The sequence below is a fragment of the Phoenix dactylifera genome, chromosome 4 (assembly GCF_009389715.1).
Source record: "Phoenix dactylifera cultivar Barhee BC4 chromosome 4, palm_55x_up_171113_PBpolish2nd_filt_p, whole genome shotgun sequence".
Lineage (NCBI taxonomy): Eukaryota > Viridiplantae > Streptophyta > Magnoliopsida > Arecales > Arecaceae > Phoenix > Phoenix dactylifera.
In genome coordinates this window covers 22,879,296-22,893,683 of record NC_052395.1, presented here as the reverse complement: position 1 = coordinate 22,893,683, position 14,388 = coordinate 22,879,296, and the positions used below count along the sequence as shown (strand labels likewise).

Here is a 14,388-nt window from a genome sequence, read left to right as displayed (position 1 = left end):
TTGAAGTCCGTCTTCAATTTTGCTTTATATTCTTTTCATTTGCGGTTGAGGGACTTTAGCACCCAATCATGGCTCTCTGGAGGGAGTACAAACTTACCCTACAACAAGGTACAGAATGTTATAATAATATTAAACCTCTAAAATAAAATTATGGTACAAAGCAAATTAACATACAGAAGGTGTCGAATTAAAAAAAATAAATTCAATTCATTACCTCTATAAGTTTAAGAAGCTCAACCTTATACGAAGGAAGCATATCATTCCACTTCGTATAGTTGAGCGGACACAGCTGACCCTTGCGTGCAACCGATCCTAAAAAGCTTGATAGTAGACTTCCAGCTCTATTGATGGGCTGCCCCAATTCGTTGCATCGGATGATGATCTTCTCACCCGGAGGAAGCTTCCACACATCTTTTGCTTGAGTGGGTCCCCGTCTCGTCCTCACCGTCCCTTGTCCATCTATTAAAATTAAATAAAATATGTCTTAAAAAGTTGAAGACAAATATGAACATAAAATATGAACTTTAAATCGAATTACCCTGGATCCGGAGCTCATCCTCCGGGCAATCAGCAGGAGGCTCGCGCTGAGATCCTGACTCGTGCTGCTGATGCTCACATGGCTGCTGGGACTGTAGGGACTGATCAGAAGTAGATCCCACCTGAGAATGCTGGAACTCCACATCTCTAAATCGTCTCCCTCGGGGCATATTGTTACCTGGTATGCACAAAAAAGAATCAATATTTGGTTAAATGATAAATTTATACTAAATAAAGTTCCATTGCCATGGAGGCATCATCATCTTGCTAGAAATTTTAATGCTTTCATGGTCGTAAACATATTACTGCATGGTTGTAAGACTTGAAAAGAATGACATCAACTTTTGGTTGTTAGACTTGAAAAGAATGAACCAAATTGGACACGACATGCTACATTATAGATGTTCTTTTTGCTCTGAAAGAGACCACCAAGCTCAATTAATTGACACCACAGTTGGAGAGCATACAGAAATGATATCTGTATTCAAGATGAAGGATATATGTAAATGCAAGTGGGCAACACATACTATGCTATTTTAGTTCTTTTTGTCATGCCACTGCTTCCACTTGTCTAATCCTTGGAAATGAACATTTCTTTTCTTTCTCAGGGCATATATCAGGCAGCTAAGGATTACTGAAAGCAAAGAATCTCTACATAAAAAACAAAGCAAAGAATCTCCAAAACATGGATTGATGTTATGTATGGGAGAATGACTCACCTGCAGATATGATACTGTTCTGTATGGGAGAATGACTCCCCGAGGCCTTCAACGACAGGGTAGTACCTACGCAGACCCAGTCAAGTCCGAACGTCGACTCAAGCCGAGACGGCCTGTAACGACGACCTCGAGCTCCACCTGACGATATTCTGGCCCAGCTCGGAAGTGCCAAGTCACTCACTATAAGCTCTAATTTTACCTGACGGCACTCCGACCAGGTTCGAGATCAAAAAGCATGAAAGCTCCAACGATAGCCTGACCTCGGCCAATGTTATCTTTGGAGCCCGAGCTCGAAACTTCGGCAAGCTTATTCTAGAAGCCGAGCCCAGGGACTTAGCAAAATTTTTCCAGAGGACAAACCTAAAGGCCTAGCGGGACTTCTTCAGAGCCCGAGCTCAAAGACTTAGCGAGTTCTCCTAAAGTCTAAGCTTAAAGCCTTAACATGATCCCTCTTAGAGCTAAAAGCCTAACAGCTTAGCGAATTCTACCGGAATCTAAGTCTAAAGACTTAGCCGAGCTTGAAGACTTGAAGAAATTCGCCAAAAAGGAATCCAACTCAAGCAGCCAAAATAAAGGTTTATCTACTACGCAAATAGAAACAGGCACAAGTTTAGAAAAAGAAAGCTCTTCATTGATAAAGGCCCGAAGGCCAAGTCCAAAATTGAGGTTCGGCCGTATTCGAAGGCCGACCTCATTTACAAAAAAGAGAACAAAGAAAAAGAGGAGGCTAAGTCCTAAGAGGCCGCGGCTTCATCGGCACCGACCTCGGGGTCATCCATGATGATCACTCGGGGGTCCTCGGTGGGAATTGGCTCAGGACCTTCCGTGACGGCCTCAGACGGGGCTTCGTCAGTAGCCTCGGGAACGCCCCCGGCAACTTTCCTAGAGGGAGTCTCTTGAGCCGCTTGCTCGGCCGCGTCAGTCTCGGCCTTGACAACCTCCAACTCAGCCTCGAGGATAGCAGAAACATCAGCCTCGCTCTCCGTGCCGATCCCCATCCTTGGCCGAATGCCCGTGAGATCGAGCTGGGGGCAGAACCGTTGCATCTGCCTCCGGAAGTTTTCGAAGCCCCGGAGGAATCCGTCCACGGCCTCCTCCATCAGATCGCGGAACTTTTCTGATCCCTTGAAGAGTTCCACCGCATCCCGGGCCTATTCCAGTGCCCTCTTCTCTCGGACCTCGGCCTGCTCGACCTTCAGGCGGAGAACCCCGCCCTCATATTTGTAGCCAGCGGCTTCGGCACGGGCCTCGGCCAGACGCGCTTCGGAGGCGCGCAACTCTGACCTCGCCAAAGTGTGTGCTGCCCTCTTCTCTTCGAGTTGATCGACTGCCGATCGCCGCTCGGCCTCGGTAGCCTCCACCCGCGCAACGGCCTCCAGCCGCATGGCCTCAAAATCGGCAAGCCTCTTCTCGGCCATCTCCAGCTGCCTTTGGCCCCTCCGAGCCTCATTCTGGCATTCTGAAGCTATGAACACCAGCGTGTCGATCTCATGGAGATGTTGCAGGAAAAATAACGATAAGTGAAAGTGAAAGAAATGTCAATAACCGAAGCAAACACGAGAAGGCAACTTACCCGGACAGCATTACAATAAGTTTGGTCGACAAGATCACCGAGACTGACGGATTCGAACTCGGCCCGGTCGGCTGGGAGCAACGCGCGGCGAAATACCTCGCGCGCGACATCGCTATCGCGGAGGGCCGAACTGCCCTCGTGGATGGGAGACTACGGGTCGTCGGCCCCCCTTTCGGAGTGATCTCCAACCCCAGAAGAGCTCGAAAAGGTGGCCCCCGACGAGCTCGGCCTGCCCGGGCTCACAACGGCAGGACGAGACCCACCCGGGACCCCAGGGCCCCTGCTCGACTCGGGACCCGAGCGCTGCATACGGACGACCGGCCAACCTGCTCGTTGAGAGATGGGGGCAGGGCAGGCTGGAGGCGCCGAGTCCGTCGCCCTCCTGGAACCCGTGCTCGTGTGCTCGGCGGCTGGGGCCCTTTCCCGGGCAGATCCGGACGTTCCGGCCCCAGAGCCCCTCGCCTCAGCAGGAGAAGGAGTTGAGGCTGATCTGGCCTTCTTTCTGGGCTCGGGAAGAGCCCCGCCAGCCTCGGCCGCCCTCCTCTTCAGTCAGGCGAAAAGCATGGTGTTGCTGGTCACCATGTTGGGAATGTCTGAAAAGAAGAGAAAATTTCTAAGTATCAGATCAGCACCAAAAAAAGAAGAAAAGAAATGAATAAGACAAAAGACACCAAGATGAAGAAGGAGCAGCACGACTGCTCTTACCCTCATGGTGCGCCGAGCTCAAGCCGACGTTCACCAGGGCCTCCTCGCTCAGGAGGTCGGTCAGAAGGATATCCTCCCCGAGGCCATGCAGAGCGTCGAGAACCCTCTGCTCGTCCGCCGAAAGCTGGGGGAGCTTATTGAGGGCCTTCAGCCGGGGATGCCCCCACCTCGGGTCAAATCCCCACGTGAGCTCGGAGGAAAGGAAGAAAAACCTCCCCTTCCACTCATGGATGGAGGAAGGGGCACCTCGGAAAAGTGGCCTACCACCTCGGAAGGCGAGATAGAGCCACTCCCCGTCCGCCGGGTTTGACTTCAACATGAAGCACCGGCGGAAGATATTCACCGAGGTCGGTATCCCATGCGCAAGGCAAAGGGATAGGAACCCGATGATGGTCCTCCACGAGTTCAGAGCGAGTTGTGCTGGGACGAGCTGGTACGCCACCGGCAACTCGTTCACGAACTCGTGAAGAGAAAACCGTAGGCCGGCCCAGAGTGTCTCAACGTACACCCCGATCCGACCTGGAGGAGGTCTCATCATCCGGTTCTCCGACCCCGCAGGGTCGAGACAAAATCCGAGCCGGAAGAAAAATCGGGAACGGACTAGCTTCAGTTCCTCCTCAGTCAGGCTAGATCCGACCTCACCTGGACCACGACCCATCCCAGAAAAGGAAAGACAAAGAAGAAAACAAGAAACGAAGGAAATAAGAAGAAGAAGAAGAAGGATCCCCCGAACCAACGTGGAAAAATAACCTACTGTGAAGTCGCCGGAAACCGCCTCAGGGCGCCGCCGGGAAGGCTCATTCGCGACTGTGAAAGGAGAAAAGAGACGAAGGAGGAAGGGGGAGCAACGAATGCGACGGCCAAATAAGAACTTTTAGGGCCAGATCTGAGGTTTATATAGGACCTCCCGACGGCCCATATCCTTCGAGTCTGGATCCTGCCTTCCGTCCGGATCGTGCCACGTGTCAGCTCCAAAGACCGAAACGACATATTTAATTTGAATCGACGCTTTAAATACAGAATCAAGACGGCGTCCCATCGGATTCCGGAGCCCCATCATGAGCCCACGATGCGAGGCAATCTCAAAAGGCGAAAGGGCGTCGCCCCGTCTCCCCTCATTAAGGATGCCCCAAAGCATGCGGGACGCCGAAATAATTTAAGGCTTACTAGCCCCCATTAATACAATAAAGGTAACTACTTCTTTCGTCCGAGCTCGTAAGCGGCTCGGACTTGGAAGTCGGGGGGTAGTGTTAGAAAAAAACGGACTACCCCAAAACGCATGAATGCATCACCGACACCCGACCTGGAGGCGCCCGACCTGGAGGTACTAGACCTGAAGGCGTCCGACTTCAAGACGCCCCACCAGAGGCCCGACCTCAGGGCCCCCGACCTGGCGCCCTGCTAGGCGCTCGACTCCGAGACACCCGACCCGGGCACCCGACCTCAGCATTCTTGACCTCGGAAGCCCGACCTCACTATCCACCCTCTACGGTCACATCCTTCTGCAGCTCGACCGGGGACCATGCCCTGCAACAATTAATGCGCACGGCCTCTGCTGATCTCCGGCTCGCTCAACAATTAATGCGCATGGCCTCTGCTGATCTTCGAATCACTCAACAATTAATGCGCATGGCCTCTGCTAATCTCCGGCTCACTCAACAATCAATGCGCATGCTGTCTACGGATCTCAAGCTCTCCACGATAAGCAGTTGGCCCACTCAGCCACGTCCGATCAGCCACGACGACTCACTGGCTCCGGCCTGATCTCACACGATCGTACATTAATTCACATGATCATGCTCAATTATGACGGTAACCCGTTCGCCCCATCACATCGCAGGTAATCCTGTACCCCTCTATAAAAGGAAAACCCCTCCCTCTTAGAGGGGCCTGAACTCTGGAGAACCAGAAAATACTCTCTCTCCCTCTACACATTAGCCCCTATGACATTGGCATCGGAGGGCCGGCGCCGGAAACTCCGGCCACTGGTTTTTTGCAGCTCCTCCGGAGGACGCCGCTCGCCGACGGACCGTCACCCGCCATCTCACGCCGGAGCTTCTCCTTTTCAGCCACTGGTCGCCCCCGAGTTCACTTTTCTAGCAACAGCTTTCTTTAGGAATTTTTCCATGTTTGCTTCTTTGCTTATGCGTGGATGCTTGACACCTGACTGTTGACCAATTTGATTTTCAAAATTTTAAAATATTTGATGTAGTTCAACAACTAATTCCTCTCATGTTGGCTATTCTGACGCAAACTTGCAACCCGTAATCCAGCATTATCTCTAAAACCTGCTTTTCACCGGTAACGAGAGCCTTGTACCTGACATGCAATATTTTATTGGATGATTTTAACGCTGATTTGAAGGGAACAAGAAAAATCCTTGAGCCAGAAGACTCAGGAGGACAGGTGGGAAACCTGATGACTAACTTAACAGAGCGGGCGGCATACAGGTCGGCGCGGCTGTTTGCCACAAGAAAGGTCAATAGGACTAGTGCAGTGCACGAGGATCAATCGGAGGATGACTGCCACCAGTGCCTGCAGCGGTCGGTGAACATCATGTCGACTTACTTCCCACGGAGCATTGAAGCGGTGACGGTGGCTTACAGCTGCTTCACGGGCACGCGACGTACTCTTTCAATAATCAATCTGTCGGGGCTGCACCACTGACTCCGCCAGCACCGGAGGTGGATCCCGGCGCTCCGCCGCCTAGAGGAAAGGACTCAGGTAATGCCGAAGCTCGCTTTCTTTCTTCCCAATTAGCATGCATTCATAGCCAGCCCATGAACTCATCAATATTCCGGGCTGGACTCAACATAAAGCTTGATGGGCCCAAAAGTCCAAAACAAACAAAGTCCGAAGGAATCTAAGACGAAAACGAATGACATTAACAATATGCCCTCCTTGGCTTCTTATGTGAACCGTGGGCTGTTATATTTCTGACGAGATGAGCTTAATTAAAATATTAGCATTTGGATCAGGGAAAAAGAACGTAGCCTTGGTCATCCCGTTGGTGGTCCTCTCAGCCATTTTCATCTGTTCATGGAGGAGGAGAACATTTTTAAAAGTATCCCGTAAGTATTGCATACGTCCGGTTTAATTTGTACGGCTTCAAAACAGGACGCAAGCACTTTTTCTTTCGTTAAAAAGCTCTCATGCTGTTCCATGGCGACCGGATATTATTGAAGGTGAGGAAAATAAAGACATTGGAGCTCTGTATTTCGATTTGGGCACACTTAGAGCCGCTACTGATGACTTCTGCGAGACAAACAAACTCGGAGAAGGTGGATTTGGTCCAGTTTATAAGGTACAATTAACATAGGACTTTAAGTCTGGAACCTACTCTATTTCTAATTTATATCGGGAACATAGCTTAATTCCATTCAATTTAAATACAACACACACTCTTTCCTGTTTTCTGCTGTATTCGCAACAGGAAAAACTATCAGATGGCCAGGAAATAGCTGTGAAAAGACTTTCCAGAAGTTCACAGCAAGGACTTCCGGAGTTGAGAAATGAGATTGATTTTGTTGCTAAGCTTGAACACAGAAATCTCGTGAGGCTGTTAGGTTGTTGCCTGGAAGAAAAAGAGAAGCTACTCGTCTACGGGTTTCTCCCAAATACAAGCCTCGACAAATTTCTAATCGGTATTTTTGACATACATTTTTTCATCCTACATAAATCTTGCATTTTTTTTAACAAAGTAAACATTACAAGAAAAAGGGGCTTTGGCGACGTTTTTTAAGGCTTTTACCGACGCTTATAAGTGTCGGTAATTTTTCTAAGCGTCGGCTATGTCGGGGTGGAAAAAAAATTGCTGACGCGTTTGAAAAGCGTTGCTAAAGGTTATTTTTAGCAACGCTTAAAAGCGTCACTAAAATCCGTCTACCAACGCTTTAAGGCGTCGGGTTTAACTCTTTTTAAGTTAGCGACGAGTCGTTATAATTTTTTTTAAAGAAAAAAAATATAAAAATATATTTTCTTACCGCAACCTGAGGGGGGCATCTCCTGCCTCTCAAATCTAAAGATCCCACAAGCGAAATCTCCTTATCTCTTGGATTCCGACGCGGAGGAGGAAACCGCCCCGATCCCCAAGAAAACCGCCGCCGAAGCCATCGCCGTGGCCGCCGTCACCTCTCTCATGATCCCCGCCATCGCCGTGGCCACCGTCGCCTCCCTCATGATCCCCGCCATCTCCGCCGCATCCGCTGTCAGTGCGGGGGCGGGCGATCTGGATGCTTCTTGAATGGAAATGGCGAGCTTGGCGAGATCTTTCTGGATTCTTTTTTGGGACCGGACGGAGGATGCGACCCGAGCCTCGTCGTGCCGCCGGATGGCGGTCTGGAGCTCGGACTGGGTTTCTTTGAGGGAGATGAGGATGGATCGGAAGGAGCCATAGGCATCGGCGAAGCGGAGGAAGTCGTCGAGGAGGCGGTCGGTCCAGGGTGTGGAGGAGCGGCGGTGGAGGGTGTCCTGGGCTTGGGGGAGCTGGAGGAGGTCGTCGAGGGAGGCGTGGAGGAGCTCAATCTGGGCGAGGCCGGCGCAGATCCAGTTCGGGGTGCCGGACTCCGGCTCCGGGCGGGACTGCTAGGACCGGAGGGCGCGGATCTCGTCCTAGAGCGAGGCGAGAAGGCTTCGGCGATCTGCTTTACGATCAGCGGGACAGCGCCCTGAGCTCCGCGAATCTAAGATTGAGAGCACGATCGAGAACAAGGATTCAGAGGTCGAGACATCGAGATCGCGATCTCTATAGAGAGAGAGAGGCGTTGGGTACCTTGGCGGGGGAGAAGGAGGAGGGATCGGGGGCCTGGGTGGCCTGAGAAGGCATGAAGCCGACGCCGGAGAAGAGGGAAGAAGCTCCATCGAACTATCTATGAAGCATGGCCGCTCTCTCTCTCTCTCTCTCGCTTCTTGGGAGGGGGTTAGAGATTTGTAAGGAGAGGCAGGCGGCTAGAGGGGTGAGGGATCGGGAGGCAAGGGGTTAGGAATTTGCAGCGAGGAGGGGGGATAATGGCCTCCGACGATGCTTTCTAAAGCGTCGTTTGGAGGAAAAGAAGAAAAAAAGGGAGATGGCTTCCGCCGACCTTAAAAGCGTTGGCCCATGCAAGATCTTTACCCACAACGGCTTCCGACGACGTTTATAAGCGTCGTTTTAGCCTTATGATTTTCGCGACGCTTATAAGCGTCGTCTTAGGCCAGACCTACTGACGCTTTCTAAAGCGTCGGCAAATTTAAGCGTCGGCCCAAGCAAGATCTTTACTCACAACGGCTTCCGACGACGCTTATAAGCCTCGTTTTAACCTTATGATTTTCGCGATGCTTATAAGCGTCGTCTTAAGCCAGACCTACTGACGCTTTCTAAAGCGTCGGCAAATTTTGGCGCTTAGCAAAAATTACCGATGCTTCTACTTAGCGTCGGCAGCCAAAAGTCGAAAAAGATAGTTTTTCCTGTAGTAGAAACTGCCACTATGTTCCTCTTTTCTTTTTTTAAAAAAAACTGTCATTGCTCTATTCATGAGTCCTATTGAGTCAATTACCAACTTTCATGTCAGACTGGTGAACTGAGCGGTAAATGGAGGTTGGTAAGTAGCAGTAGTCTCTATTTTAGTATACCGTATGGGACAAATCATATAGAATTTTGAGCTGGGCAAAGACAAGTCCAAATATATTTTTTTTCTAATTGATATAATTTGGTTTATATTATGGTATCATTTTACAGGACAACGTTGAATTAAGCCAAAAACCTCATTCTTCTCTCTAATTTGATCATTATGGCATCATTATATATATGCTTTGACTAGATTTTACTTGGATGCTACCGATCCCATCAAACGTGGACTTCTAGACTGGGGAAAGCGCTATAACATTATTGAAGGAATTGCAAGAGGGCTTCTTTACCTGCACCAAGATTCTCGCCTCAAGATTATTCATCGGGATCTAAAAGCAAGTAACATCTTGTTAGATCAGCATATGAATCCTAAGATTTCAGACTTTGGTCTTGCAAAGCTCTCCGAGTCTGAGAAAGAACATGGAAGCACTAGTAAAATTGCCGAGACAAAGTATGCTAAAAGCCTCATTAACTTCCTTATCCTAATCAAGATTTTGATCATTGTGTAATACCTAGCAAACGTTATTAGTCTTTGCTATTATGATAATCTATTGAACTAATAGAATTTTCCTTCATATCTATTTTTCCCTTAATTTTATTTATGGCACTTAACACTGTTGTTGGTTTAACAAATGACAATTGCTTGATGGTGTGCAGTGGATACATGGCACCCGAGTATGCAATGCAAGGGTACTTTTCAAATAAATCAGATGTATTTAGCTTTGGAGTTTTAATTCTAGAAATTGCGACCGGTCAAAGGATCAGCGACTTCCATGGATCAGGGGATTCTACAAATCTCCTAAGCTTTGTATGGACTGCCTCTTAATGAATCTTAGTCATTACCAAGACGTGAAGCAAAAGATAGGGATTATAAATTGCATTCTGTAATCTCTCCAAGCTTATTCTTTTATTATGGCTAATCTTGTTGATTGTTTCTTAAATAGGCATGGGAGCACTGGAGCAAAGGACAGGCGTTGGAAATAATGGATCACAGCCTAGGTGAGCTGTACCATAGGCAAGAAGCTTTGACATGCATTCACATAGGATTACTCTGTACTCAGGAAGATATGAGGAAAAGACCTCGCATGGCATCGGTGGTTCTCATGCTGAGCAATCATTCCGTGACTCTTCCAACGCCTTCAACGCCTGCATACTTTGTTCGAGGTAGAACAACCATTGAGTCAGACGAGGCTTTGAGAACTACCAATTCCACTCCATCTGACTCGTTAACTATATGCAACATGTCAATTACTGACCCGTTAAGAAACTCCATGGATATTTGGATATTTGATCATTGATGAGAACAAGGACAAGCTTTTCCAACGAGGCTGATGATAGATCGAATGTATGAATTGCAACTTGAGTTTCTTTTCTTTCCCTACAGCATGAAGCAATAGTCCGAGGATGATCTGAACTATGGAATAAAAAGCTTACAGGAATATATATATATATATATATATATATATATATATATATATATATATATATATATATATATATATATATATATATATCTCCTGTTGAGTATCTTGTTTTCCCTTATTATCAATATTTGGCTGTGCCATTTTTTCTTTTTACATTGTTGTTTTCTCCTTTTCTTTCTTTTTTTTTTTTCCTCCCTTTCTTCCTGGAAGACTAATGATTGGGCCTCGGAAACACCTTCTCTTAGGCCATTAATATTAGCGGCTCATATATATTACTTTTCACTGGTCTAATGCAATGGCTCATATTGAGTTTATGTTGATTATATTTTTGGCTTAGTCCAGACCTAGCTTAGTTAGAAAGTGAGCTGAGCTCCAACAAAATTTGGAGCTTGACTTATAAATGAGTCAAATTTGGACATGCGTTATTTACAAAACAATAGGAAAACTTAACTTATTTCAATGAAAGCAGGGCTTAGAGCATATGCAAACCGATCTTGAACAGCTGAAGTTAGGCTCAGATCCAACTCGAGCCAAGTTTGAACAGCTTTATCTTTCTTATCATCCAATTTTTTGACTTTTTATTAATTTATTTTTAATATGCATTATATGTGTGTATTAGTATGTGTATGTATACAAAATGCCGAACCTATTTATTTATAGTCGCTTATTGTCTGCATAATTTTCATATGTAGGGAGTTAGGTATCTTTTCATAATTTTCAACTCCCAGCATTCTTAAGAAACAACTAATGTTTTGGATATATTATTATATCTTTCTGGAGGATAAATTAGAATGAACCCAAAATTTCATGCCTCTCTCTCTCTCTCTCTCTCTCTCTCTCTCTCACACACACACACACACACACACACACACACACACATACACACACACACACACACGGAACTTTATGTTCTTGAACCAAACTTGTAAATTGTATCCTTGGTTGGGGCATTTTCGGTGCATCCTAAATTTCAAAATATCGAGCGTGTGCACTCTACCACCGCGGTCTCTCTCTCTCCCACATCCCACCGTTGGTGGAGGAAGAGATAAACCTACCGTGACTTCGAACGATTGAGCTCAATATTCTCCCTTCCTTCAAACTCTTTAGAATCGAAGATCTCCGGCGTCCTACGCCCGATGGCGACGGTACGCGAAACAGCTGACCTCGTCTCTCTGACCTCTTCTTGATCCAACCGTTGCTTCTTCTCTTATATTGTTTTTCTGCTTTTTTTCTTCACCTTCCCCTCTTTCCTGGATTCTTGATTTTCTTGAAATTTGGATTTATTGTTCTCCTCCTTCACACTGTTGAGCCGGATTTCTTTATTTTATTTTATTTTATTTTTTCTGTTGCTAATCCAACCACTTTGTCTTTCTCCGATTTAGATTAGGGTTGTGAAACAATTGTCTTTTCTAACCCCCTTTTAGTACGACATATTGTTGGTCTGAGGAACATGATAGATATGCTTCATTAGCCCTGATATTTTGCGTTGTCCTTGGCTTCAGACCTTCTTGAATTAAAGAAGTTGCATTTCTTTGATAATGGGAAGCTTTTCTTGAAATCTTAGCTTTGCCTGCGTTACGGGAAGAAGGAGCATGTCAACATCCAGACCTCTTTGAATTAAAGAAGTTGCATTTCTCTGATTATGGGAAGCATTTCTTGAAATCTTAGCTTTGCCTGCGTTAAGGGGAGAAGGAGCATGTCAACATTCATACCTTTTTGAATTAAATAAGTTGCTTGTCTTTGATAATGGGAGGCGTTTCTTGAAATCTAGCTTTGCCTGCGTTAATGGAAGAAGGAGCATCTCAACATCCAGACCTTTTTGAATTAGAGAAGTTGCATTTCTTTGATTATGGGAAGCGTTTCTTGAAATCTTAGCTTTTCCTGCGTTAAGGGAAGAAGGGGCATCTCAACAGCCAGACCTTTTTGAATTAAAGAAGTTGCATTTCTTTGATTATGGAAAGCGTCTCTTGAAATCTTAGCTTTGCGTGCGTTAAGGGAAGAAGGAGCATGTCAACAGCCAGGAGGAGATCCTGTTCTCAGAGACAGCGATGCTCAGAAGCAATGCAGTTGCGAAGAAAATCTTTGCCACATGAAAATGCACTGCACCGCACGGTTATTCTTTACCAGGTACAATTTATTTCTTCATCATGTTAGTGAAGCCAAAGATTCAAGATTTCATTTTCGTTGGCTCTCATTCATTGAAGACATGTTTCTTTTTTGCTTGTTAATTACATGATTGTTCTTTTCATGAATGGTTAGGTAGCAAGGAGATATGCCCGAAATATATCATGGGTAATGCTTAGTGTTGTTTGTTGCTTGGCCGCCTCTACAACCAGAATCCTATGTTCCAGAAATGCGCATGCGTGTAATGGAATCTAAAACATGGGTGGAGCATACTCTGGGCAGGAAATTTGCTGGGTTTGTAATTACTTTAAGGTGCCAACCGACCATCACTGTGCTCTCATGCATATATTCAAACTTACAAAAGGCTGGGGTTGCCCAGATGAGTTCTTTGTTGCTTTCGGTAGAAAGAATTTTGACAAAATAGAAACACATAAACAATAACTGCTTATTAAGAAATCACAATTATTATCTGTTGGGGGGAATAAGACTTTCCCCCCCCCCCCAATGACACGAATGCCCCCGAGAAGCCGCACAATCGCCGACCCTGGACAGCCGAAGTCGGCGTCCGACCTCGGAACGCCCGACCTCAAGACATCCGACCTCGAGACCTCCGACCTAGGAAAACCCTGATGTTCAAAGTCTACCCTTATCAGCCACCTACTACGGCCATGCCCCTCTGAGGTCCGGCCGAGGACCATACTCTGACGCCCCCCCGGCATTTATTGCGCATGGCTACTGTAAACCTCCAGTTCACTCAACAATTAATGCGGATCTCCGGCTTACTCCACAATTAATGCGGATCTCCGGCTTACTCCACATTTAATGCGCATGGCTCCTGTCATCTACGGACTCTCAGCTCTCCACGGCAAGTTAGCCCAGCAGAGTCTAGTCAACCATGATAAGTCTCTGATCTCGGCCATACCTCCGACACCAATGCAATAATTCGTCTGGTAGCGTGCAAGCCCAGGTCGTACGACGACCTCACCGCCGACATCAACGCAATGATTCACCTGATCGTGTGCCGACCTGAACAACATGCCGAGCCGTACTACGGCCTCGCCCCGTTACATCACAGGTAAACCGACCCCCGCCTATAAAAGGGAACCTTGGCCCCTCAGGTGGGGGGGTTGGGTAAAATTACGCACCCTACAAACACTATTCTTCTCCTCTCTACACTATTTGCCCCTTCCCTGACTTGAGCGTCGGAGGGCCGGCGCCGGAAAACCCGGCCACCGGCTTGTCTGCAGGCATCCCAGACGGAGGACGCCGCCCGCCGACGGATCGCCGCCCCGCCGTGAGGACCTGCTGCTCCCTCTCTCCGACCACCCCAGACGGAGGACGCCGCCCGCCGACTGGTCGCCGCCCCGCCGTGGTGACCTCCCGCTGCTCCCTCTCCTCGACCGAAGATTGCCCCCGGGTCCAATTTCCAGCAACAGTTGGCGCTAGAGGAAGGGCCCGAGTAGCGATCATGAAGTTGAGAAGCAAGGCAGTCTCCAACATCTCCCGGCGTCCCCCGCAAAGTCCTGGACGCTCCGTCCAGAATTCTCCAACTCCGGCTGACCCAGTTCCTCTGGTCCAGCCGGAACAGTTCAATGCCCTGGTACAGCAAATCCAGGTCCTGGCCGCCGCTGTCCAAGGCTTACGGCGCGAGGAGGCTTTACCAACGCTTCCCCCGCAGGCCCAGGTCCTGCCGGAATTTCC

General features: G+C 47.8%; 1 protein-coding gene and 1 long non-coding RNA gene across 2 annotated transcripts; both read left to right on the top strand.

The window, feature by feature from the left end:
- Positions 1–6,478: 6,478 nt before the first annotated feature.
- LOC103697911 (cysteine-rich receptor-like protein kinase 10) lies at positions 6,479–10,437 on the top strand. The gene is made up of 6 exons (XM_039126249.1): positions 6,479–6,605; positions 6,720–6,838; positions 6,968–7,174; positions 9,340–9,590; positions 9,797–9,947; positions 10,084–10,437. Exons 1-6 carry the CDS (start codon positions 6,479–6,481, stop codon positions 10,435–10,437), a joined length of 1,209 nt encoding a protein of 402 aa, XP_038982177.1.
- A 1,146-nt stretch (positions 10,438–11,583) lies between these two features.
- LOC120110570 lies at positions 11,584–13,070 on the top strand. The gene is made up of 2 exons (XR_005511687.1): positions 11,584–12,690; positions 12,823–13,070. It is a non-coding gene; the product is annotated as an uncharacterized LOC120110570 (long non-coding RNA).
- The last annotated feature ends 1,318 nt before the right edge of the window (positions 13,071–14,388 follow it).

What these genes read in the sequence shown, in the direction of transcription:
- LOC103697911 (XM_039126249.1), top strand. Translation starts at nt 6,479, where the DNA reads ATGAGCTTAATTAAAATATTAGCATTTGGATCAGGGAAAAAGAACGTA. An exon ending in AGTAAAATTGCCGAGACAAA is followed by an intron (nt 9,591 to 9,796) that starts GTATGCTAAAAG and finishes GATGGTGTGCAG; the next exon opens with TGGATACATGGCACCCGAGT. An exon ending in CTACAAATCTCCTAAGCTTT is followed by an intron (nt 9,948 to 10,083) that starts GTATGGACTGCC and finishes TTTCTTAAATAG; the next exon opens with GCATGGGAGCACTGGAGCAA.